General features: G+C 44.3%; 1 protein-coding gene across 1 annotated transcript in view; it reads right to left on the bottom strand.

Annotated features, from left to right (window-relative positions):
* The window catches only part of TRPC5 (transient receptor potential cation channel subfamily C member 5), a 276,342-nt gene that overhangs the window by 18,840 nt on the left and 230,889 nt on the right, over positions 1–26,613 (bottom strand). Inside the window, exon 8 of the mRNA XM_040468429.1 lies at positions 22,423–22,618. Coding sequence (XP_040324363.1) covers positions 22,423–22,618 — 196 coding nt within the window. The remainder of the gene's footprint in view (positions 1–22,422; positions 22,619–26,613) is intronic.

The following is a 26,613-nucleotide window of genomic DNA, read 5'->3' as shown; positions in this document are numbered from 1 at the left end:
TTTCCATATATTTTTTAATTTCTTCTCTAATTGCCTGGTTGACCCACTCATTCGTTAGTAGGGTGTTCTTTAACCTCCATGCTTTTGGAGGTTTTCCAGACTTTTTTCTGTGGTTGATTTCAAGCTTCATCGCATTGTGGTCTGAAAGTATGCATGGTATGATTTCAATTCTTGTAAACTTATGAAGGGCTGTTTTGTGACCCAGTATATGATCTATCTTGGAGAATGTTCCATGTGCACTCGAGAAGAAAGTATATTCTGTTGCTTTGGGATGCAGAGTTCTAAATATATCTGTCAAGTCCATCTGATCCAATGTCTCATTCAGGGCCCTTGTTTCTTTATTGACCGTGTGTCTAGATGATCTGTCCATTTCTGTAAGTGGGGTGTTAAAGTCCCCTGCAATTACCACATTCTTCTCAATAAGGTTGCTTATGTTTATGAGTAATTGTTTTATATATTTGGGCGCTCCAGTATTCGGCGCATAGACATTTATAATTGTTAGCTCTTCCTGATGGATAGACCCTGTCACTATTATATAATGTCCTTCTTCATCTCTTGTGACAGCCTTTAATTTAAAGTCTAGTTTGTCTGATATAAGTATGGCTACTCCAGCTTTCTTTTGGCTTCCAGTAGCATGATAAATAGTTCTCCATCCCCTCACTCTCAATCTAAAGGTGTCCTCAGGTCTAAAATGAGTCTCTTGTAGACAGCAAATAGATGGGTCTTGTTTTTTTATCCATTCTGATACCCTATGTCTTTTGGTTGGCGCATTTAATCCATTTACATTCAGTGTTATTATAGAAAGATATGGGTTTAGAGTCATTGTGATGTCTGTATGTTTTATGCTTGTAGTGATGTCTCTGGTACTTTGTCTCACAGGGTCCCCCTTAGGATCTCTTGTAGGGCTGGTTTAGTGGTGACAAATTCCTTCAGTTTTTGTTTGTTTGGGAAGACCTTTATCTCTCCTTCTATTCTAAATGACAGACTTGCTGGATAAAGGATTCTCGGCTGCATATTTTTTCTGTCTAGCACACTGAAAATCTCGTGCCAATTCTTTCTGGCCTGCCAAGTTTCAAAAGAGAGATCAGTCACGAGTCTTATAGGTCTCCCTTTATATGTGAGGGCACGTTTACCCCTTGCTGCTTTCAGAATTTTCTCTTTATCCTTGTATTTTGCCAGTTTCACTATGATATGTCGTGCAGAAGATCGATTCAAGTTACGTCTGAAGGGAGTTCTCTGTGCCTCTTGGATTTCAATGCCTTTTTCCTTCCCCACTTCAGGGAAGTTCTCAGCTATTATTTCTTCAAGTACCCCTTCAGCACCTTTCCCTCTCTCTTCCTCCTCTGGGATACCAATTAGGCATATATTATTTCTTTTTAGTGTATCACTTAGTTCTCTAATTTTCCCCTCATCCTCCTGGATTTTTTTATCTTTTTCTCAGCTTCCTCTTTTTCCATAACTTTATCTTCTAGTTCACCTATTCTCTCCTCTGCCTCTTCAATCTGAGCCGTGGTGGTTTCCATTTTGTTATGCATTTCATTTAAAGCGTTTTTCAGCTCCTCGTGACTGTTCCTTAGTCCCTTGATCTCTGTAGAAAGAGATTCTCTGCTGTCAGCTATACTGTTTTCAAGCCCAGCGATTAATTTTATGACTATTATTCTAAATTCACTTTCTGTTATATTATTTAAATCCTTTTTGATCAGCTCATTAGCTGTTGTTATTTCCTGGAGATTCTTCTGAGGGGAGTTCTTCGGCTTGGTCATTTTGGATAGTCCCTGGCGTGGTGAGGACCTGCAGGGCACTTCCCCAGTGCTGCGGTGTATAACGAGTTGGTGGGCGGAGCCGCAGTCAGACCTGATGTCTGCCCCCAGCCCACCGCTGGGGCCACAGTCAGACTGGTGCGTGCCTTCTCTTCCCCTCTCCTAGGGGCGGGATTCACTGTGGGGTGGGGTGGCCTGTCTGGGCTACTTGCACACTGCCAGGCTTGTGATGCTGGGGATCTGGCATCTTAGCTGGGGTGGGTAGGCAAGGTGCACGGGGGCAGGAGGGGCAGGCTTAGCTTGCTTCTCCTTAGGTGATCCACTTCAGGAGGGGCCCTGTGGCAGCAGGAGGGAGTCAGATCCGCTGCCGGAGGTTTGGCTCCGCAGAAGCGCAGAGCTGGGTGTTTGCGCGGAGCGAGCAAGTTCCCTGGCAGGAACTGGTTCTCTTTGGGATTTTGGCTGGGGGATGGGCGGGGAAGATGGCGCTGGCGAGCGCCTTTGTTCCCCACCAAACTGAGCTCTGTCGTCCGGGGCTCAGCAGCTCTCCTTCCCTTTGTCCTCCAGCCTTCCCGCTTTCTGAGCAGAGCTGTTAACTTATGACCTCCCAGACGCTAAGTCGCGCTTGCTGTCGGAACACAGTCCGTCAGGCCCCTCCGCTTTTTGCAAGCCAGACTCGGGGGCTCTGCTTGGCCGGCGAGCCGCCCCTCCGCCCCGGCTCCCTCCCGCCAGTCCGTGGAGCGCGCACCGCCTCGCCGCCCTTCCTACCCTCTTCTGTGGGCCTCTCGTCTGCGCTTGGCTCCGGCGACTCCGTTCTGCTAATCCTCTGGTGGTTTTCTGGGTTATTTAGGCAGGTGTAGGTGGAATCTAAGTGATCAGCAGGACGCGCGGTGAGCCCAGCGTCCTCCTATGCCGCCATCTTCCCTCTCCAGTCCCCATAGCCATTTAATTTTTAAATACATGCCTATGAGTAGCAAATCGCTGTGGCATTCAGATTCCATTGGATAAATTTAAATGAGTGACTAGATAGTTTTATTTTATTTTATTTTATTATTTTATTTTATTTTGTTTTATTTGAGTAGGCTTTATGCGCAGTGTGGAGCCCAACTCGGGGTCCAAACTCACAACCCTAAGATCAAGCCCCTGAGATCAAAACCTGATCTGAGATCAAGATTTGCACACCTAACCAACTGACTGAACCACCCAGTTCCCCCAGGATAATTTTATTTTAAATATCTATATTTATCATATTCCTGAAATTATATCATTTGCAATTGTTTAAACTTATGATGACATTTCTAGATGTCAACCCCCAAAATATAAAAGGATACATAGATTTTTTTCCCTTCAAACTCATTAGAAAGTATGCTGGGCAAGCCCTTGAAGGGCCTTGATGAGAGCTTCAATATGTAAATTGCACACACACATGCACGCGCGCGTGCGCACACACACACACACACACAATTATCGCTATAGTAACTACCATTGCCCTAGAATCCTGCATTGCGAGATAATGGTGCTGTAGGCAAGCTGGCATGCAGAGGAAGACGGGGGTAAGGGCAGCATGAAATCGTGAGGGGTAGCCTGCCATTGTGGAAAGAGCAGAGGTTTTGGAGTTCGGCAGACCAGGGTTTAAAATACTGTTCTGCTATTAGTTGTGTGACTTCAGACCCGTCAATCCCAATCTCTGATGGTTTTCTCAAATGTTAAAGTCGAGGAAAATATCTACCAACCTGAATTGCTGTGGAATTTCAGAAATAAAGGGGTGCCTGGGTGGCTCAGTCGGTTAAGTGTCCGACTTTGGCTCAGGTCATGACCTCATGGCTTGTGAATTCGAGCCCCACAGTGGGCTCTGTGCTGACAGCTCAGAGCCTGGAGCCTACTTCAGATTCTGTGTCACCTTCTCTCTCTCTGCCCCTCCCCCGCTCACACTGTCTCCTCTCAAAAATACATAAACAACAAAAAGAGAAATCAATGTAAAATGCCAAGGCCTGCTATGTAGTAAGACCTATATAATTGTTGGTTCTTTCCACTACATTTCTGAGCCAACAACACCAGAAACAAACCTTGAATTTTCATTTTACCCTTTGATGGCCCAAAATAGCCAGTCTCTCATTCATGGAATGTTTCCATAGTTCTGGAAATGAAGTAGCTATTCAGTAAGTATTTCTTAAGATGAACTGAGTCACATTTTCAAACTTGCCTAGAGATCCTGCTATCTGGAAATGCTCTTTTCTTTTTTAAACCCCTGGGTGAGGTAAGCTTTTTGTTTGTGTTTTAAACACTAAGAAGTAATGTCCTTTTTAAAAGAAAATAGTTGTCTAAAATTCTAAGGGAAAAAAGGCATTCGATCTCAACAAACCAATAGAGTCATATGGTGGGTGAACTTATACACCATAGGCATCTTTTTGAGCTTCGGAGGCTTTCTGGTGTCCCTCATTGTCCCTACTCCATTTAGGACCCCAATTGCTACCATTCCATTCCCCTAGTGCTCAGGTGGGCTTAGGTTGGGAATTACCATGTAACTTAGCACAGAAGTTACCGCAAATTATTGTCTCAATGGTCCTTTTCCATTCGCTTATCATGTATCAATTCATGGCCCACCTAACCTCCATTCTTTGATTCCTATGTTGAGCAACTACTATATCCCAGGCACTCTGCTAGGCTCTGGGTATAGAGTGATGACTGTCCAGTAGTGGTGGTGGGAACATCACACAGAATGTAATTAGTGTACAGAATTAACACCCGGATCCTGAAGCTCTGGAAATAACAGACCACCTGGAAGGATTAAACAGCATGAGTTGCAAAGTGGTTAGTAAGTATTCACATTTCATTCATTCATTCATTCATCAAATATATATAGATGCTAGGTGTTACGATTGCAGCAGTGAACAATATGGACAAAAAGATGATTTGGCATGTAGAAATCTGTTTTATTTTCAATCCTTGATTTAATGTGAATTGCAAGATTATAGATTGGTTCTTGTGGTTGTATTTGTCTAAACATCCCTAAATGCCTCAAAGGTTTTTACAAAAAATTTTTAACATTTACTTATTTTTGAGAGACAGAGACAGAACAGGAGCAGGGGAGGGGCAGAAAGAGAGCGAGACACAGAATCCAAAGCAGGCTCTGAGCTGTCAGCCCAGAGCCCGATGCGGGGCTCGAACCCACGAACTGCAAGATCATGACCTGAGCTGAAGTCGGATGCTTAACCGACTGAGCCCCCCGGGGGCCCCAATGCCTCAAGGATTTTTATACATCTGCATGGGGCTAGCCTTTCACCTTATGTGATGGACATATCACACATTGGCTTTTTCTTTGCCTATTTTCAGTCTTTGGTGGTGATGCGTTCTCCTACTCTGCCCTATCCTTTGCACTCAACTGTTACTATTAAACATTTTCCAAGATCCGCCCCTGGCGGGGTTCCTTGTGTAAGATATACCTACACAACCATAGGCAGCGGTCCTTCCTCTTCCATACTTTCCAAAATTTTCAGGACTTTTGTGCTACCACGATGTGCTTTCAATGTGCTCTTAATGACACATAGATTTACATATGTGTTCTAGATCATGTGTGTGCCCTGCATTGCCTTTGAGATTGTCAGGTCCTGTGGAGCAGACCAAGGCTTCTGTATATTTTATCTCCTTTCACTGTCCCAGTGTAAGGTACTGGGACTGAAGAGTATACCCTCAAATGTTGTTGACTAGCTCAGATTCTGAACACACAGCCACAGCTAGGTCAAACGAACATATCTGTTCAATTTCACGTTTCTCAACAAATCCAAGCTCAAGGTTCTTTTCCTTGCAATCAAGCTACAAGGCCAATTTCTTACCAGCTTTTGACAAATTCTTATGCACTCCCGTAGATCTCCTGCCAGCAACCATCTTGCCTTAGCAAATTGGAAAGCTTTATAACATAATGCAAAGGGAGAGTGGCAGGCATCGACACAGCAGAGCGGAGCTAATAATAACCTTTAAGGAGAAAAGCTACTCCCGGGAATCTTGGGCCCAATGGCAGGCTTGTCGGAGGGTTATTTTGGGTAAGGGGATATTTTGGCGTTTTTCACATTAACTCGTAGCTGCTTACTTCATTTGGGCATAAGACCAGCTCTGATTCCCTATGATGGGAAAGCAACACAAATTGCTGTGGCATACACACCCCAAATCGAGGCGAGAGAATTCACTTTCCTGGCATTTCAAGGGAGGTCTACCTCACTTGGAGCACTTTCTCCTCCTGGTAAAATTCAGGGCATGCTTCTCAAATGTTGGTGTGCATATGGGGCATTTGTTAAAAATGCAGATTTCTGGACCTCACCCAATGTTATACATTGTATTGTGGTTTTGCCTCGGGGCTAAAAATGCAATTTTAAAAAAGATGTAAGCATTTAAAATATATCGTAGTTTTTGCAACTCCATTTTTGTTTTGATTCATTTAAAAAATAGGGGCACCTGGGTGGCTCAGTCGGTTGAAAGTCCGACTTCGGCTCAGGTCATGATCTCACGGTTCGTGGGCTCAAGCCCCGTGTTGAGCTCCACGCTGATAGCACAGAGCTTGCTTGGGGTTCTCTGTCTCCCTCTCTCTCTCTGCACCTCTTCTCAAAAATAAATAAATAAACATTTAAAAAATATATACTGGAATCTTCAGAATGTGGAGGAAGTTCGGGTCTCTTGGAAGCCCTGAAGTAGAGATAGTCTCCTCAGTGAGTATCACCATTCCTTCCCATGCCCTCACCTCCAGCTTATTACACATGTGTAGTGGTCTAGAGGGGAGTCAGGTCCCCGTCACTAAAGACAGTGGTCCTCCTCTCTTCCGCAAGGTTGCTAGATGGTTAGAATATCCTGTTCGAATCATTCTGGGGCCTGCTGGGACTGACTTTGATATTGGTTTATCTACTCTAGAGCCCTTGTAGAAACCTCAGGTCAAGTGCACAAACTCAGCTGCAGAACACCAGGGCATAAAAAGAGAGCCCTTCGTCCAGTGCCAACTCACTGCCCATCCATTGTCCCCAACATCCCTCGCACCTTAGCAGTGATGCCCCCTCAATAGCCCAATTAACCTTCTCGAACTGCAGGACGGGGTGTTGCAAGCAGGTCCTTCTCCCTCGTGAACATATGTAGTTGTCTAGTAGGGAATTGCCAAAATTGCCAAAATTGCCAAGATGCCGATTCCTGGGCCCCACTTCAGACCTACAAAAAACCGATGCTGCGGGGATGGGAGACTCGAGAATCTACGTTGTTTAATAAGTTTCTGTGGATGATCTTGATGCGGGTGGTTGTCGACCACACTTTTGGAAACACTAATTCTTGGATTCAACCTGCTAGCTCAGATGTATTCAGCAGTCCAAAGTAGCAGACCAGCATCTCTGCCTCGTCCCTATCTGTCCTTATCTTCCCATGGCCACCCCTCCCTTCCATCCCTGTGTTGACGGGATGGTAGGAAGTAGGTATAGTTTGTACACCCCCAAAGAAAATGTCATTAGGTCACCCAGCATTATGCACAAAGCTGGCTTATCAGGCTACTATGGAGAGAATCACAGGGTGGGGGAAGGAGGGACAGAGGCAGAATTAATAACTGACAGTCTCCACCTTTCTTAATGTGTGCACAACACAGCCAAAGAGATAAATAGTGGCGGGGAAGATATTTGGTGGTCACTGAGGCTTGGTACTCTCTGGTTTTTCTTTTTTGGGGAGGCGGGGTGGGGGAAGCTGATAGTGTTTATTTAACACTGAAGAAATTGTTATTTATTTTTTAAAATTTTTATTATCTTTATTAAAAAAATTTTAAGCTTATTTATTTTGAGAGAGAGGGAGAGAGAAGAAGAATCCCAAGCAGGCCCCTCACTGTCAGCACAGAGCCCAACATGGAGCTCGAACTCACAAACCGTGAGATCATGACCTGAGCTAAAATCAAGAGTCAGACACTCAATCGACTGAGCCACCCAGGCGCCCCTAGCACCCTACAAGATTAAGGTGTACAACAGAATGACTTGACTTACATATACTTATCACAATACATTTAATTAATATCCTAATAAAGATACAAAAAAAGAAAAAAAATGCTTTTTTCCTTGTGATAAGAACCTGTAGGGTCTACTGTCTTAGCAATTTCCAGTATAAACCATCCAGTAGTGTTACCTATAGTCCTCGTGTTGTTACGTTACATCCCCAGTACTTATTATCTTAGAACTGGAAGTTTGTGCCTTTTGACCACCTTCTTCCAATTTCCTTTCCCGTGACCACAAATCTGATCTCTTTTTATATGAGTCCTTTTATTAGTTTAATTTTTAAGGTTCCATATAGAAATGAGATCATATGATATTTGTCTTTCTCTTCCTGACTTATTTCACTTTGAGTAATGCTTTCAAGGTCCATGCATGTTGCCTATCTAATGAGAAGGCAGCAGGCTGCCTGTACTGAGGACGATAATAGATGGAGAGGGGCGCCTGCGTGGCTCAGTCAGTTAAGCGTCTGACTCTTGATTTTGGCTCAGGTCATGCTCTCATGGTTCATGACTTCGAGCCCCATGTCGGGCTCTGTGCTGACATCTCAGAGCCTGGAACCTGCTTCCGATTCTGTGTCTCCCTCTTTCTCTGTCCCTCCCCCATTCATGCTCTATCTCTCTCTGTCTCCCAAAAATAAATAAACTTTAAAAAAACACTTAAAAAAATAAAAATGAATAAATAAATAAAAGTGGCAGAAAAACAGACAATCGCAAACTGACCTGGTGCATTAGGTCCCTGAGACTCCAGAAGGGTCTACTTTCCATCTTCTAAAAGGGTCCTTCCTGCAAGGTCCTCACAAACATCGCTGGGTTTTATTTAGAGACCACTTAGTATATGGAACACAAGTGCAGTCATAAAAACAATGCAGGTCACAAACAACGAAGTGTTGTTATGGTTCTCTCTCTGATTCCAAGGATCATGGCAGGAAAAGTGGCCAACAAATTGGAGGAGAAATCCCTCCTCTGTGGTCCACCTCTGACCCACTCTGCTGCCTTCAAAGAAACCGTCTACTTTCTGAGGTTCAGAATGACATTTGGGCGGTTTTAAGCCATTTATGTTCTTGCAGAAACCAACCAGTGGGATTGCAGTCCTTTACTACCTTTTCTGTCGTCATCTTGCCAGTTTCGATTATTTCCCTCTTCTCTCTTTTTGTTTGTTTGTTTACCTGTTTATTTATTTTCGGGAGAGTGCAAGCAGGGGGAAGGGCAGCGAGAAAGGGACGGAGGATCTGAAGCAAGCTCTGTGCTGACAGGATGCCAGTGCAGAGCCCGGCTCGGGGCTCGAAGTCATGAACTGCGAGATCTTGACCGGAGCCAAAGTTGCAAGCTCAACCGACTGAGCCACCCAAACGCCCTGATTATTTTCGTTCTTGTCCTCCTTGTCCTACCACAAGGTGGGGTGGGGGTGTGGGGAAAAGAAACGAAAGGGGGGCTCAGGGTGACTGGGTGCTGGAAATTTAAAAATGTGGTTCTTTCCCAGTAGACACCTACCACTATCCGTTGTTAGGTGAGGAAGTGGGGCCTCAGTGGAGTAGCACACAGCATAGGAAAGTTCTGATTGAGGGACAGCAACACACAAGCCTCTGGGCATGTATATCACATGGATATGTATGTCACATATGTATGTCATATGTGTAGCATACGTATATCATAGTTGAGACTTGGAAATAAGCCATGTTACTCTCTCTAGGCCTCCAGTTTATCACTGCAAAAAAATTATTCTTGTGGTATCTCAGGTCGTCCTCAAACAAAATCAGCTCGAACTGGCCTCTCAGGTCCTACTGAGCTCAAGTGATGGGAGAATTGTCCTCCCTACAGCCTAACAAGGGCTCCTGGCCGTCATGGGAGGGGGACTCCCTTCGTGCTTTCTGGAGCTCCTGTCTTCTCTACATAAGTGCTTTCTGGCTAGTGTCAAACACAATGGGCCAGAAAATAAAATGCCCAGTGTTTCACCTTTAGTTCACCCCTGGGAAAGGGACTTCCGACAGACAGAACCTCACATTTGTCTAGGGCTTAATGCTTTTCCAAGCACTTTCCCATTTTCTCACTGGACCCTCACCACCCCCCCCCCCACACCCCCTGCCATTGGCAGTATGCTGCTTGTCATTTTGTACGTGGCCAGTGAGGTCTGCAGAGAGAAACTTCCAGAGGGTCACACATCTAGTTGGTGGTAAAGCAGATCTAGAGTCTCAGTCTTCTGCCCCTTGCTTCCACCCACACGTGCCACTTACTTGGTTCGCTTACTCTCTGTGGGGATAACGCTTAGACAAGGATTCAGTGGGATGATGTCTGGAAACATCTTTTTTTTTTTTTTACTATTTTAAAAATATTTATTTATTTACTGGAAGACAGCGTGAGCAGGGGAGAGGCAGAGATACAGAGAGAGAGAGAGAGAGAGAAAGAGAACCCCAAGCAGGCTTTTATTGCAGAGCCTGATGCGGGGCTCGATTCCATGAACCATGAGATCATGACCTGAGCCGAAACCAAGAGTTGGACGCTTAGCCAACTGAGCCGCCCAGGCGCCCCTGGAACCACCTTTAGAATCCTGCTGTACCCCATCACCATCAGAAGCTCCGGGTAGCCTGACCCTACTGTGTCCTCATTTCCTGCTTCTCAGTCTCCTGTTGGCTCTTCTGGGCCGTGGATGTGGGCTCACCAATACCCAGTGAGCAAACATTCCTTGGGCCTTCTCTCACACCCCCAAATTAAGTTGTAGCTCAAGGCTTCACTTCTCCAAGAGTCCCCGTAGAATGACTGAAGATGTAACGACTGGGGTAAATGGAAAGGGGTTTGGGAAATTTTTTTTTTTCTGTTTGTGTGGGTTTTTTTTTTTTCCTAGTCAGGAAATAGAGCTGGCTTATTCTCACCTGTCAGTTCTCAGCTCAACTATTACCTCCTCAAAGAGATGTGCCCTAGGGGCGCCTGGGTGGCTCAGTCGGTTGAGCATCTGGCTTCGGCTCAAGGTCACGATCTCAGTTTGTGAGTTTGAGTCCCTCATCCAGCTCTGTGCTGACAGCGTGGAGCCTGAAGCCTGCTTCGGCTTCTGTCTCTCTCTGCCGCCCTGCCCCTCCCCTGCTTGTGCTCTCTCTTTCTCTCTCAAAAATAAAATTAAAACATTAAAAAAAATTTAAAAAGAGACGTGCCCTCAACAACCAATGTAGAGTGAGCTTCTCTGGTCCTCCACCTCACAGCACCCTGCTGTGTCCTCTCACACCGATCCTCACAAACCACTTTCATGGGCTTGTCCCTATTTATTTGTTCTTAGGCTCCCACCATCAGTAATATATATTTTTCAAGTATATCATCTTTTTTGTCAAATTTTCCTTCATTTATTTTTGAGAGAGAGAGAGAGCGGGAGAGAGAAAGTGGGGGAGAGGCAGAGAGAGAGAGAGAGAGAGAGACACACAGAATCCGAAGCAGGCTCCAGGCTCTTAGCTGTCAGGGCAGAGCCCGATGCAGGGCTCGAACTCATGAACTGCGAGATTGCGACCTGAGCCGAAGTTGGATGGCGGAAGAGAGAAGGGTGTCTTCTTGCGTTGTGGGCATGGGAAAATCTACTTGTCTGTCCCCATCTGCCTCCCTTATCAGGAGTCTACTTTTAACTTTCCAGGCCACGTTTCTATTTTCTGGATTGCTTCTTAACATCACTCGAGGAGTCACTGGGCTTGGGTTCACCCTGACCGAATTGCTTGCATAGGGCGGCCTCTCGAGTCCTCGTAGAAGGAATGAATTAATGCACGAGCAAACTTGCCACGTATCCTTGGTCAAATCTTGACCTTTGGAAGCCTGTTTCCTCACCTGTAACATGCGGATAATATTGCCGATGCTCACAGAATCCTTGTGAGGATCAAATAAGACAATATATGCAAATGTGCTTTGGGAATTATAAAGCACTGTGTGACTATAATTATGAAATCCATCATGTAGGCAGATTTCTTTTCAGTTAGATAATGCTCGTACCCATTGCCATAGAAATTTATTCATCTCCAAACGCCAAGCACTTGCAATGGATATAAATCCACATTATGCATTTTTAAAAGCATGGTTGACACACTATAGATCAGAGACTTCCTCAAGCTTCTCCCTATCAATCAGTGAAAAAGTATGTATTGAGTACCTACTATGTGTCCCACATGTGACTAAGCACCAGGGGAATATAAAGAAAACCTAGAGCAGAGCCCCTGTCTTCACAGAGCCTCAGTCCACAAAGGTAGGAAAGAGATATATATTGATACAATTAGAAGAGTGGGCAAAAGACGTCCTGCAGCCTTAATCTGACTTGCCACTTGATTTTGAACAGCCTGAGATCTAAGAATGGTTGTTACATTTCTAAGTGATTGAAAAAAAACCCATCAAAAGTAGAATAATATTTTTTACACAAAAATTACATGAATTTCAAATTTCAGCGCCCATAAATAAAGTTTTATTGGCGCACAGTCATGCCCATTTGTTTATGTATTTCTATGGCTTCTTTTGTGTTAAAGTTTTTTTTTTTTTTTAATTTTAGGGAGAGCACAGGAACCAGAGAGAGGGGCAGAAGGAGAGAGACAATTGGAAGCAGGCTCTATACTCTGCACAGGGCCCAACGCAGGGCTGTGGGCTTGATCCCATTGACCCTGGGATCATGATCTGAGCCAAAATCCAGAGTCAGACACTTAACCGACTGAGCCGCCAAGGAACCCCTTCTTTTGTGTTATAATAGTAGAATGGGATAGTTGTGACAAAGATCTTAGATCTTAGGTTTCTACAAAACCTAAAATATTCACTATTTGCCCCTTTATAGAAAAAAAATTGGCCAACCTCTGTACTAGAGGACAAGAAACTTAGCTTTCGTCAGCTTTGTCAGTTGCACGTCTTCACACTTTGAAATATTTTGTCATATGCGTTAGGAATTCCTGAATTTGCTCATTTTGTCAGTAGATATGAAGTGAGAGCCTACTATGTGTCAGACACCGTATCCTGGTTAAGGACAGAAGGACTCTAGCAGAAAGTATTTTGCATTAGTTAGTTTTCCTGTATGAGGGAGACACAGAATCCAAAGCAGGCTCCAGGCTCTGAGCTGTCAGCACAGAGCCCTATGTGGGGCTTGAACTCATGGACTCCGAGATCATGACCGGAGCTGAAGTCAGATACTCAACTGACTAAGCCACCCAGGTGCCCCTTAAGAGCAGCTTTGAGGGGCGCCTGAATGGCTCAGTTAAGCGTCAGACTCTTTCTTTTAATTTTTAAAGTTTACTTATTTTGACACATGAAGAGAGAGCACACGAATGAAGGAGGGGCAGAGAGAGAGGGAGAGAGAGAAAGTCCCGAGCAGGCTCTGCACTGTCAGATGCGGGACTTGATCCCACAAACTGAAAACATGACCTGAGCCAAAACCAAGAATTGCATGCCTAACTAACTGAGCCACCCAGGTGCCCCCCAAGTGTCAGACTCTTGATTTGAGATTGAGCCCCTGTCAGGCTCTGTGCTGAACCTGCTTGAGATTCTCTCTCTCCTTCTACCTCTGCGCACCCCCCTCAAAAAAAAAAAAAAAAAAAGGAGCAGCTTTGAGACAAATATATTTGTCATAAACCTTTTGTGATTAGCTCACAAATTTATAGGCTCAGGTACTTGTATATAAGTCCAAACGCCCAGGGAACATTGGGAAAGAGAACAGAGGAAAAAGCAAAATCCTGTGACAGAAGAAAGGAGGTTAAGAAGGAAATACAATTACCCTTTCTCTTCTTTTTTACTCTATTTTTCTCTTTCAAACAAACACAGATTTGCTTTGACAGCTGATGTAATGTCATTTTGCTGTCGGGCCTCAAGTCAAAGGCAGGGTAATGCGGTGGGTCGTTACCTCTGATTCTCCTTCTGGGAATTTTGACTTCTGTGTTGTATCCAAAGGACACGTCCTCGCCTATGCCGTCTCACATGGAGCCAGGCTACAACACAGGGCTCTGATGACCACAGGAAGAGCAAGGCCTTATTAATCTTAATAACTCAGAGCTCACATTTCGTTTCTGGACCTCAAGCTGCTCAGAAATTATAGAACATTTGTATCATTTAGCTTTCCAGTCAACGGATTCCTGGTGTCCAGAACACTAATAATGGGAATGGGCAGAATCCAAGAAGAATCCCACTCCCCAGTGAGGAACTTTGGGCCAAGGGCATTTGACTTGTCCACAAAGATTATCTGTAGCCTGTGCAGAGAACATTCAGAGACCAGTCCATAGGAAGGCCAGGTCTTCCACAAGGAACAATTCCTCCTGAGTCTCAGCTCAGAAATCTTTTGAAATGCAAACACAGTCATTTTTATGGACACAGATCGTCCACTGATGGCTATTATTTCACAGAGCAACTGAAGGCACCTTTGGCTTGGGGACTGTTGCCCAGAGCCGATCCTTTGCCAAGCTGTGATGATGGTGACATTTTCCTTCTGTGCCTCCAATCTCCCTCTCTCTCTCTTTTTTGTTTTTGTTGGTGTCCCTTCCCCAGTCTTCATCAGTTACATGTCCCTCATGGTCTCTCTTACTTGCTTGGCCCCATATGAAAACCTGATCTCAGTAAGGGATTGGACTCATTTACACCGAGTCACAAGTGATGTGCTAACAGCTTAAAACATATTTGCATGATAACTGGGGACAGGTCTTAAGGCGACGGGTTTCTGGGTGCCCCTGGGAGGATGTCTGTGAATCCTCTGAGATTTTATGCTAAAATTTACCATGTCTGCTCACATGAACATTTTTCTTGTCCATGTTTGACAGATTATCAAAGCAATCCATGACCCCAAAAAAGGTTAAGGGCAGTCTCAAGGTAAAGACATGAATTTCAAATAGTGAAATTTGAAACCGTGGGTCAATGACTGTAGACCCCGTAAGAACAGGGACTGTATCTGTCTTCACCTGTCACCCTGTTGTATCCCCGATGACAAGAATGTAGTGTAGTCTGTTGTAGTGTGTCAATAAATATTTGTTAAATTTACTTATTTTTCCATCTATGAGATATTTACTGTTGGGGCGCCTGAGTGGCTCAGTTGGTTAAGCGTCCGACTTTAGCTCAGGTCGTGATCTCGCAGTTCGTGAGTTGGAGCCCCCCTTTGGGCTCTGTGCTGACAGCTCAGAGCCTGGAGCCTGCTTTGGATTCTGTGTCTCCCTCTCTCTCTGCCCCTCCCCGCTCAGGCTCACTCTTTCTCTCTCTCAAAAGAAGTAAACATTACATTTTTTTAAAAAGAGGTATTTATTGCTAGGTGAATGGGTGAAAGAGTAGAGGACACCAGCCAGCAGGTGGATAGAGGTATTCTTTGGGCGTGAAGCCCTTCTTGTCACTTGCATCCTTGGTCTTGTTTCCATTTGAGTCACCCGAGATGAAGTATCCATGACAGTTACTGATGTTCCTGATGAACACCCAGGACAGGAGAATCTGGGATGCAGACATCTGCCCTGTTTGGTGGCCTTTTCGCACAGGGGAGTGAAACCCACTTCCCTTCACTGACTTCTTCCTATTCCCCCTGGCATCTTTGTGGGTGAGGGAAATCATCGCCAGGTAGCAGCACGCATCAAAGGCTGCCGGGGGCTGTTGGAAGCAGAGCTGCAGCTCAGCGGGGACCTGCCAAAGCATACCCTCAGCATTTGAGGTGAAGAGCTTTTGTCATCCTTATTTTGCAGAAGAGGTCCTCTGAGGCAGAAACAGTTCAGATTGCCCCAAACCACAGTAAATGGCAGTCCAGGTTTCAAATCCAGGCATCCGACTACTCCTGTGCCCATGCTCTCTGTAATCACTGCTATTTAAAAAAAAATTTTTTTTAACGTTTATTCATTTTTGAGAGATGGAGACAGAGCATGAGCCGGGGAGGGGAAGAGAGGGGGAGACACAGAATCCGAAGCGGGCTCCAGGCTCCGGGCTGCCAGCGCAGAGCCCGATGCGGGGCTTGAACCCACCAACCGCGAGATCATGACCTGAGCCAAAGTTGGATGTTTAACCGACTGAGCCACCCAGGCGCTCTTGTCATCATTGCTATTATATACTCATAGTAATAATGCTATTGTTATTTTACTCATGTCAGACTTCTCCCTCTGAACTAGACTTTAAGTTCCCCAAAGGCATCAACTATGTCTTTACCTTGATATCATTTATAGCACCAAGCCCAGAAAATGTAGATTGTTCATTGATATGGGATTATTAGCAGGTTTTCCTGGGTTCCACATTACCCAAACTGGGGGCACTATTAAAATGTCCTCTGTGGTTCTAAATATTTGCTTTCTTGTTAGTGAGATGCAGAAATCCCAGATCAGATTCCAGAGAATGGTCTGGCAACAGGGAAAAACACAAGCTGCAATGAGAAAAATCAATATCTAGATTGCCTGAGGGTCTCCCAAAGGAAAGAGACAGTTATTAAAATTTGAAATGGCTCCGCTCCGACGTCAGGAAATTTCTACAGGTTGAATTGAGCAGCTCCTTCACCAGGAAAGAGGCTGTCCTATCCCTTAGACTTACTACAGTTTCTGTAGTTTGGACTGTTCTACGGGACTGAAAGCTGCCAGGGTTTATGGTTTGTTCTGTTTTCTTATGAAGCAGTTCTTGAGAGCTAAGGGAGGGATACAGGTATGTTAGATGAAGTGTGTGTGATTCCTATCCCAATGAAATCTTTAGCCACTGGAAGTGGTAGGACAAGGAGACTGGTGGTTCGGGGTTGTGCTTCCTGGCCTTGAGGTCGATGGGATAGGGTAGCAGTTCTGTGCATGAGTGTTGGGGTCAGACTCCCTCAGTTCAAATCCAGGCTCTCACCGCTCTTTAGCATGTGATGGTATCAGTATCCTGGGGATGGTATAGTATTATAATATAGCACATTATCCTCATTTTTCTCCTACCCTCCCTGGTTGTTCTTTCTCAGTCTCCTTGGGCAATCTGTCCTCTCTTTCCAACCTCTACCCATTGGAGTGCCTCACTTTTGGACCTCTTCTCTTTTGTATCCACACTCACCTCACCGAGTCCCATGGCTTTAAATACTGTGCACATGCTAGTGACTCCCACATCTCTCTCTCCAGCCTGGACCTCTCTGCTAGACCCGTAGACCACTGCCTGCCAGACATCTCCACTCAAATGTCCAACGGGCATTTCCAAGTCCACATATCTAAAACCGAATTCTGGATCTCTGCCTTGCTCTTATGCCTGTTCCTTTACTACTCTTCCCCATCTCAGTAAGGGAAAATGCCACCCTTCCAGGTACTCAGGCCCCAAATCTTGGTGTCATGCTGGACTCCTCCCTTTTGCTCATACCCCACCTCTGATCCATCAGAATTGGGTCTAGCTTTGAAATATACCTAGAATCTGACCGCTGCTCCTCCTATCCATGATGACCACCCTATTCAAAACCACCGTCAGCTTTTCTTATGGTTAATGCAATGGTCTCACAATTAGTCCCTCTGTCTTTGCTGCTGCCCCACTTCTGTCTTTTCTTAATCAGCATATTCTTTTTTTAAAAAAATTATTTAAGATAATTTTGAATGAGAGAGAGAGAGAGAGAGAGAGCGAGAGCAGAGGAGGGGCAGAGTAGAAGCCAAAGTCTTTACAAAGGTCTTTTGGGCGCTATGCGACCTGTTGTTTATCCTCATTACCTCTCTGACATCATCTCCTACTTCTCTCTGATGTGTGTCCTCCATTCCAGTCACAGAGGCCTTCCCAAGGCTGCAATCCGAGTGTCAGCGTGGCTGAGCTCTTATCTAGAGACTCTGGAGAAGAATCTGCTTCCACGTTCGTTTATGTTGTCGGAATTCATTTCCTTGTGGTTGCAGGACTGAGGTCCCCACGTCCTTGCAGGCAGTCAGCCGGGGGCTACACTCATTTCCTAGAGGCCCCCTGCATTTCTTACCACGTGTCCTCCCATTGTCAAGCCAGCCACGGCACATGAAATCCTCCCTATGCTTCGAATCTCTGACATCTTCTTTTGCTACCAGCTGGTGAAAACTCTGCTTTTGAAGGACTTATATGATTAGATTAGGCCCATCTGGATAATCTCCCTGATTAGTAACCTTAATTACATCCATAAAAATTTCCCTTGCCACGTGGTGCAACATAATCACACATGTGCTATCTCATCATATTCGTTGTCCTGATGATTAGGGCGGGAAATCTTAGGGGAGCATCTTGGGATTGAGCCTGCCATGAGGATATTCATGCTGTTTAAGAAACTGACCAATCAGAATGTATGCCAGCACTAGCACTGGAACAGAGGCATGGAAAATACTTGATGTTTCAGGCATCACCTTTTACTTGCTGGATTGTGAGGTGAGCTGGGGGGGGTGCATCCCAGAGGGAACAGCTGGAGTGGCAGCTTTTACCAACTGGTATGGAAATATTTTAATGTTTTAACAACTGGGTGCTGTATCAGCGCATAGGAGTCGGTTACCTGCCTGGTTAGTGGGTTACAAATCATGGCGTAGTGTGCAAATTGTCGTCGTCTTCTCTGTGCTTTGAAAGTCTGAGGTTGGTCCCAGGTGACTGCGGGTGGGTGGGAAGACCACCTGCCCCCCCCCCCCCCCTTGGCACTTCCGGGGGTGCAGTGGGCCCCCTCCAGCTTTGCTGACTGTCTTTGCAGCACTGGCATTGTTTCTGGTGAATGTTTCCATGGGCAAAGCTGTCTTTGGCAGTGGGAGAGTTCATCCATTTTCTGCGCCTCCAGATGCTGCCTCCCCAAGGGAGACAATCGATTCTATGTATTTGGGCTCTCCCCAAGCCTTGGAGCAGATGTGGCTCAGTGAGGCAAGTCCTATTTACTTACTCTCAGCTTTGGAGTGAACACTCCTCAGTAGCCAGTGAAACCGAGGGTGCTTATTAACTTGCCGAATGAGGCCATACCACAACAGATCATTAGCAGCCTCATGTTTTGTGAGGACCAGTCTCTGGCAAAAGAGATGCCCCTTATGGGTGAGTTGGAAGTAGAAATGGGGCTTAGGGTGGATGAATTTTGTGGGACTGCCCTGTCCCTCCCACCTAATATTTTCATAAGGGTGAATTTCATTTAAATGGTATCAAGGGCAGCTTCGCATGGTGGAACTTGGAACATACACGCACAAGGAACGGCAGTGACCAGGTGGGTGTGTTGAAAGAAGTGTCACAGAGAGAAATAAGCAACTTGAGAGAGATAAAAGGATGAAGCGAGGAGAGTAAATCACTGTGCATCATAAACAACCATAATGTGAAATATGGCCAGCCTCACATAATGATGATGCTGGCTGGGACCACAGAGCACAGACCTGGAGTGATCCTGGCTTCCCCATATCTTGAAGCTGACTATTACTACAGTGTAGCCTCCTCTGGCACAGAAATATGAATTTCTAAAGAGCCATATATCTACTCCACCAGCAGCTCTGCATCCTACACAGAGCATCGAGAAAGAGCTCGACCCTTCAAGGGATTGCTGTTAGCTGACATCCCTGAGCCCTGTCCTAGAATGTACACTAAACATATTCCCAGTAAGGCATGTCAACAGCTGAGTCTCTCCTTAGACCGAGTCAGCCTGTTGAAACTTTCGTAGTAGGAGAGACTTGTCTTCAGTGGCTTCCCTTCCTGTAACATTTCCTCCTGGTCTTTACCATTCAACCAGATCCAGATAGTTTTGGGAATCAGGTTACCCAACGTCAGGATCCCACTAGATCCAAATGATAAAGACACATTACCAGAGGATCCCGAAGTAGCAAGTAGGATTCAGAATGGTTGGCCTGACTCCGTATGTGTGAGATGGTATAGACTCCATGCAGGTCACCTTCCAGCAAACCCTCACCCCTCTGCCCCCAGCCCTCTCCCAAGCTAAGATATTTTCTTCAGGTACAACAGTAGGTGGCATTAAAACGCAACTTGCTACTGGCAGGTGATGACAAGAAAGCCAGAGTTGATTATTTCCACCTTTCCTAGCAAAATGTCACTGAGCTCAGTGGGAGATACCAAAGCCCTGCAGTAAGTGACGAGAAAATGTCTTCGTTTTCCACTGCCATTAGGAGCAATCAGCTACAAGATAACCAGGGAGAAAATTACAAATGCCTCAGCATGAATATTGCCATCGTTGGCAGGGGTAAGGGGATGCTAGGCATAGGAGCAGAAAGATACCCCCCTGAGATTTTATGCCTGTCCCCCTTATATAGACAGATTTGGAGTGAGTATAGATCGTTCCAGAGTTCTTGATCTGGCTGGGTTTGAATCATGGAGAGAGAAAAGTGTCAAATTGAAGTATATTTCATGTCAAAAGTAGCAGATGGGCAGAATTTCAGAGATAAGGGACCTTGCAAGCTTAGCCTGTTCATCTAGACATGCAGGCTCACGGGATGTCAGAGCTGGCAGGAATATTAAAGACCACTGGAACAGACATATGGATGGCCAACAGGTGCATGAAAGGTCCTCCGCATCACTAATCATCAGGCAAATGTAAGTCAAAACCACAAGCAACCATCACATCACACCTGTTAGAATGGCTATTATTAAAAAGATAATAAGGTAACAAGTGTGGTGCAAATGTGCAGAAAAGGGAACCCTGGTGCATTGTGGTGCAGCCACAATGGGAAACAGCACGGGAGGGCTCTCGAAATAGTTAAAAATAGAAGTACCATATGCTCCAGCAATCCCACTTCTGGGTATATATCCAAAGAAGATGCAACCACTCTCTCAAAGAGAGATCTGTACTCCCGTGTTCACTGTGACATTGTTCACAATAGACAAGACATGGAAACAACCTGTCTGTGCATTGACAGACAAATGGATAAAGAAAATATGGTGTATACATAATTATGAATATTATATATGTAAAATAATATTATTGTTCAGCCATGAGAAAGAAGGAATGGATGAAACTGGAGGGAGTTATGCTAAGACAGTAAGTCAGACAGAAAAAGACCAATATTGTCTGATCTCAGTTATATGTGGAATCTAGAAGAAGTCAAACTCATAGAGACAGTAGAATTGTGGTTGCCAGGGGTTGAGGGTTGGGAGAAATGAGGAAAGTTTTTCAAAGGGTACAAATTTATAGGTAGAAGTTGCATGAGTTCTGGGGATGTAATGCACAGCATGGTGGCTATAGTTAACAATATTATATACTTGAAAGTTGCTTGCTATCTTAAATGTTCTCACCAAAAGAAAAAGATAATTTATGTGAGGTGATGGATGTGTTAACTAACCTTATGATGATAAACATTTTGCAATATGTATGTGTATCAAATCATCACGTTGTACACCTTAAACTTACACAATACTATATGCCAATTATATCTTAATAAAGGCCATCCACTTCAACCCTTTCACTTTTTGGATGAAGAAACTGACGCCCAAAAAGGGAAATAAATTACACAAGGTCATACTTATAAACAACAGGACTAGGATTAGAGTCCCTGGTCTTCTAACTTTTAAAATATGTTTCCACCATACGCCCCCACCTAAGCACTTAAGATCTAAGCCATCCTGGTGGATACATGTATGTTCTGGTTTTTTAAACCACCCAGTGAAAGAAGTTCTTTCCAGTGAAAGAAATTCTAAAAACCCACCGAGGAGGTTGTGTCTCACTGTTATTTATGGTTAGGAAAGTTTTCCAAATAGATAACTCAAAAGCCTCCTGCTTTTGACTCATAAACTCATTCCTCTTTGGTCTATCCCTAATCAAAATGGATCAGGATGGTCACTATTACCAGTAATATTTATGGAATATGGACAATATGTGTGTGTATATATGTGTGTAAAATGTGTGTATATACATGCATATATTTGTATGTATACTTATATAACCGATAATTTAAGCTTCTTTTCTGTAGGCTAAAAGATTCCTCAGTAGCAGACCAAATCTGAGAAATAGCATGTATGAAGGAAGATAAGAGTCGGGCCTTTCCATTTGTCTTCTGTGCTACAGCAAAAACTTTCAGCAACAGATAGACCCATGGACTTGATCTAGCATCTCAATATGACCTAAATATCCAAATCCACTGATACCCAACTACACCTCAGATAGCCAGAACTCCTCTGATAATACCATATTTCTAAATATGATAGGCAGATTATAAGAAAATAAGCTAAGTTTAGATATTTTCTATGACATCAAAAATCAGGTCAGGGCCTGGACTGATCCCATATCCTATACCTTCACCATTTCTAGATTAGAGTAATATTGCTGATCCAAATGGTAACATGATGGTCAAAAAGGATTCAGTGATTGACTGTACCTAGGCCATGTCTCACGATGATCGAAAATTAGTCACTCTCTGAGAATGTTGCCTTTGGCAATGAAATGTTCAGTTTTGTGAAGGACATGCTTGCAGTGAAGAGGGAGATAGGACCCTCCTGCCTAGAGAACCAATTAGCTCAATCAACCCTAAAAATTCGTGGGGCGACAAATGATAGCCAAAGTGTGCTCATAGTTCCCGAGCTCTCCTTTGTAAGGCAAGAAAATCGATTCAGAATTGTAAACACATTTTTTAACAGGCTACCAGAAAGTCCTATTAACTAGAACATCCTCTTCTAAATTACTGAGAGTCAATGGACTAAGAGTCCAAACTGAGTTGCTTTAGAAAGAAATACTTTAACAACTGAGAAGGCTAATGTAAGATCCTTGATGCAGACAGACTGCCTCATTGAGCTTCCAATGGGCTCCGTGCCAACGTGATCACTCCTTGAAATCAAGCAATCATCCTTGTAAAGCAAACTACTCACGGCAATAAGCTGGTAAGAGTTGTTCATCATGGCAATCAGCATGTTCAGCAGCACCACCAGGGAGATGACGTTGTATGTCCCAAACATGGTAGCTCCCACAAACTCTGTGAACTCATGTCTGGCTTTCACGTTGGTAACATAGAGATTTAGAAGGCCAAATACAGACCAGAAGAGCGACTGAAGGGTTTCAAAGAGCCTAAAAGAGGTCAAAGAGCAGGTTAGTTAATTCTCTAGGAAGAGCAAGAAAAAGAGACAGAAAACGGGATCTGCTTAATAAGGGACTTGCCAGACTTATGTCCCATCAGGCAGACTGATGATCTCACTCCTTTTCGTCTCTTTCCCCACACAAACCAATCGGGTGGGTTTATTTGTTTGTTACCACTTCTATGTCTTACGCTTTCCTCTTGCACCTAGAATACCATTTCTCTTTTCTCAGTCTACACAGAGCCTATACTTTCCTAAGACTTATTGCAAGGGCTGTTTCCTTTGCCAAACTTTCTCTTTCATCTTGAGACCACATGACTTATCACCTTTCTAATTACACAAAGACGGTAGATGAGTAGTTGAGAATATAGTGCTTGGGTTAAATTGTTCTAGGTTAAAAATCTCAGCTCTGTCATTTGCTAGCTGAGTGGATGTGAACCAGTTACCATTTCTGATACTTCTTTTGTGGTTCCGACAGGGCGCCACATGGTGCTAAGCTCAGTGGAGGAGCTCAAAGACCCTTGGATTAAGGCTTCACGTAGATTGTTTTAATTTTTTTAATGTTTGTTTATTTTTTGGAGAGAGAGACAGAGTGTGAGCCAGGGAGGGCAGAGAACGAGGGTAGACACAGAATCCGAAGCAGGCTCCAAGCTCTGAGCTGTGAGCACAGAGCCCAACACGGGACTCGAACCCACCAACCGTGAGAAATCATGACCTGAGCCGAAGTCGGATGCTTAACCGACGGAGCCACCCAGGTGCCCCTGTGTAGATTATTTTAAATGATATGTTACCTGACAATTACTGAGAATTTACTATATATAAACATGTTAAGCACTTTTCCATAACTGATCATTATAATCCTTGTAAAATCTTTATTGTTCCTGCTGAGGAAACCGAGATTCAGAGGTCACTCAAGTGCTGAGCCAGAATTCAAATCCAATTCCATCTCACCTCCCCAAACCACTGCAGCATTATTTTAGATGGCTTCACAAATTATCGTTTCCTCTTGTAGTATCCACCTCCAAATATCTAACTCTGCAATGATATGTTTTTGGTGTCTAGGGTTTCTCTGGCCTCGTATTCAGAAATCTGTGAATGTAGCAATAAAAGGCAGCCAGCTCTGGGTGGCACAAATCAGCCATTTCTGAAGCACATGGTTGAGGTGCAGAACATAAGAAATGCTACTTTAAGATTAGATGTCCTGTTTCAATCGCTCAAAATATGTTGTTTTTAGAGTGCAATGTATTTTGAAAGACTTAAGGATTCGTTCTTGGGTTCATCGGTGGGGGGGAATGTGGGAAATGTTTTAAGGATTCCTTCTATCTGGGACTGATCTTCCCCCAGATCTTTGCAGGACTGTCTCATCATCATTGGAGTCTCAGCTCAAATGCCACTTCTTCAGAGGAGCTTTCATTGGTCACTCTACCAAAAGTGGCTCCACGAGTTTTTTTTTTTCTATCATACTGTCTCGTTTTATTTTCTCTGTAGCATTTCAAACTCCCTAAAATTATATGAAATATTTTTTTTTTGTTAAAATGCTTACTTTCTGTCCATCCCCACTAGAATGTCAGCTCTGTGAGGGCAGAGACGTACAGCTACAATGTACCTGGCACAGGACAGGCACTCACTAATACTTGGTGGATAAATGAATGAACACTTATTAACTAATACTATTACTCTTATCGAGGGATTAGAGTCTAGGAGTCTCCAGGCCCATTGACAATTGCACGGTCAGTAGGCTGCACAATGGGGTTAGTCATTCTGATGAAGGCTGTGCTCTGTCTGCACTGGGCTGACTCTCACGGAGCCTCCTTCATGGAGCCCATGCCTGGGAAACATGCACATGGTTCTTTTCAACCTGTTAAATGGCTCTTCTCTTAGCATCACAGGTCACTTCTATGATTCTTCCATGGCTGCTTGTGAGCTAGCCTAGAAGGAAGAAATTTGCTTTTTGTTTGAAGAAACAAAGGGCCAGTTGGTGAAGCATTTGAGAATCAAAAGTAAGCCGAGAGCTTGGAGTTCAGGGGCCAGGGCACAAGAACCAGAATATGGCAAGTCAGACTTCTCGCAGGATCTGAATTTCCAGGAGAGTCTAAAAGTCAGGGCCAGGCAATGCAGTTCATTATAGAGCCAGGCAGACGGTCAAAGAAAGGAAAGATACGGGGCTCAGGAGTCTGGTTGTACCAAGAGGGCACAACCCGGACGTGGCAGGGTCCATTTGAAATCAGGTCAGATGGGAGGCCAGCAATGGCCCAAGCAGGTAGCCAATAACAGAGGCTGAGGCAAGTGTATCATTGATATGTTGGCAGGGTCTTAGGTCATTGGTTGTTTCCCCAGAATAGATGGCATTATACTCCTGTACCGCCATTAAAAATTAAAATTGCAATGGTTAACGTTTGAGTGTAGAGCTTACTACTAGCTGTTCCAATGACTGATATCAAGGTTCCTTAAAAGTGGAAGTTCAAGCATTTAAAATCTTCCCGCAACTATGGTGATATTCTAGTCAGGGAAAGTCTATATGTACAATTGTACAAGAGAGGGAAAAAAAGGCAAAAAGGTCATTCCTCAGTTTTGGTACTTTATATGGAGAATGCCTTCCACACGGGGCACAAAATGTCACATTATGGCCTGGCCACTAGGAGAAGCTGGCTTGTTGAAGGGCATGCCCAGGTAAAATGGATGACTGACGTATGGGGTAGATAAGAGCATTCTAGTGATACGTTTGTAGAAAGCCCTGTGGCTTCTAGACACAATTGAATCCACAGGGAAAGAGCCACTACCTAGGGGGGTGGGTATTATTTGGTGCCCAGGCCCACAATAAAATCATCACAGGGATGGGAAGACTTGTTGACTAAACCCTAGAATCCTAATACCAAAGGAACATCTTTTTGATTTTAAAGCATATGATTGTAAAGAAGATAATCCATTTAAATAAAAATTCTAAATAAAGCAAAGAGTAAACAGACATATGGAACTTGTTAGTTCAAAGAGGGGCACAAATTGAGGATACAAAGATTCAAGGAGAGTTGATATTAAATGTATGGAAGACAAATCCATCCCAGCTGGTTAAGGGGGAACTTGAGCATGTTGAGACCATCCACAAATAGATCACAAAGCTAAGAGGGGCACAGTAGAATAGAGATGGGAACTGCAGTCTTCCGGGCACTTTCTGAAAGTCTCATTTTTGAGACGGGGAGTTCATCTTTCAAAAGGTAGAAGGACCACGGAGAGGGTTTACCCCTCTGGACTTAATTCATACCAGTGAAGGACTGGAGTTTCTTCTGCAGTTTCCTAGACTCGCAACTTCTTAGTCCATCATGGATTTAACACGCTTCTAACTCTGGATGGCACGTTCCTACCATGCTCCCAATTTCTAGCCTCCACTTTCATCCTGTCTTCTTCTCTACCCAAGTCTTGTTTGTCCTGCCCTGACTCCTTCCCCACAAGGTTGGGTTAGATGCCCCTCTTTTGTTCTTCCATAGCACCTTAGCCTGATTCTACAAAGACATATATCACATTATAGACCCAGTAGAGGGGAGTGGTTAAGAGCAAACTTTAGACTCCTCCCCTTGTTAACTATTTGACTTTGTCAAAGTTAAATAACCTCTTTTTTTTTAATTTTAATGTTTATTTATTTCTGAGACAGAGAGAGACAGGGTGCGGGGGGGGGGGGGGGGGAAGGCAGAGAGAGAGGGACACTCAGGAACCCTCGAAATCATGACCTGAGCCGAAGTCGGGCACTCAAACAACTGAGCCACCCAGGTACCCCTTAAATCACCTCTTTAAACTTCGAGTTTCCTCACCTCTAGAATAGCTTATTGGCAGGATAAATACTAATTGCTAACATTTACTGTGCTCTCATTACGTTCCAGGCAATGTGCTAAGTGCTTTGTGGGTCTTGTATTGTTTGATTCTCAAAATAACTCTGAGAAGTAGGCACTATTCTTTTATCTTTTGCAGATGGGAAACTAAGGCAAAGAGTGGTCA

This window comes from Herpailurus yagouaroundi, unplaced genomic scaffold, assembly GCF_014898765.1.
Source record: "Herpailurus yagouaroundi ecotype Mexico unplaced genomic scaffold, PumYag 67700, whole genome shotgun sequence".
NCBI classification, from domain to species: Eukaryota; Metazoa; Chordata; class Mammalia; order Carnivora; family Felidae; genus Herpailurus; species Herpailurus yagouaroundi.
The sequence above is the reverse complement of the archived record's forward strand: the minus strand, read 5'-3'. Positions and strand labels throughout refer to the sequence as shown.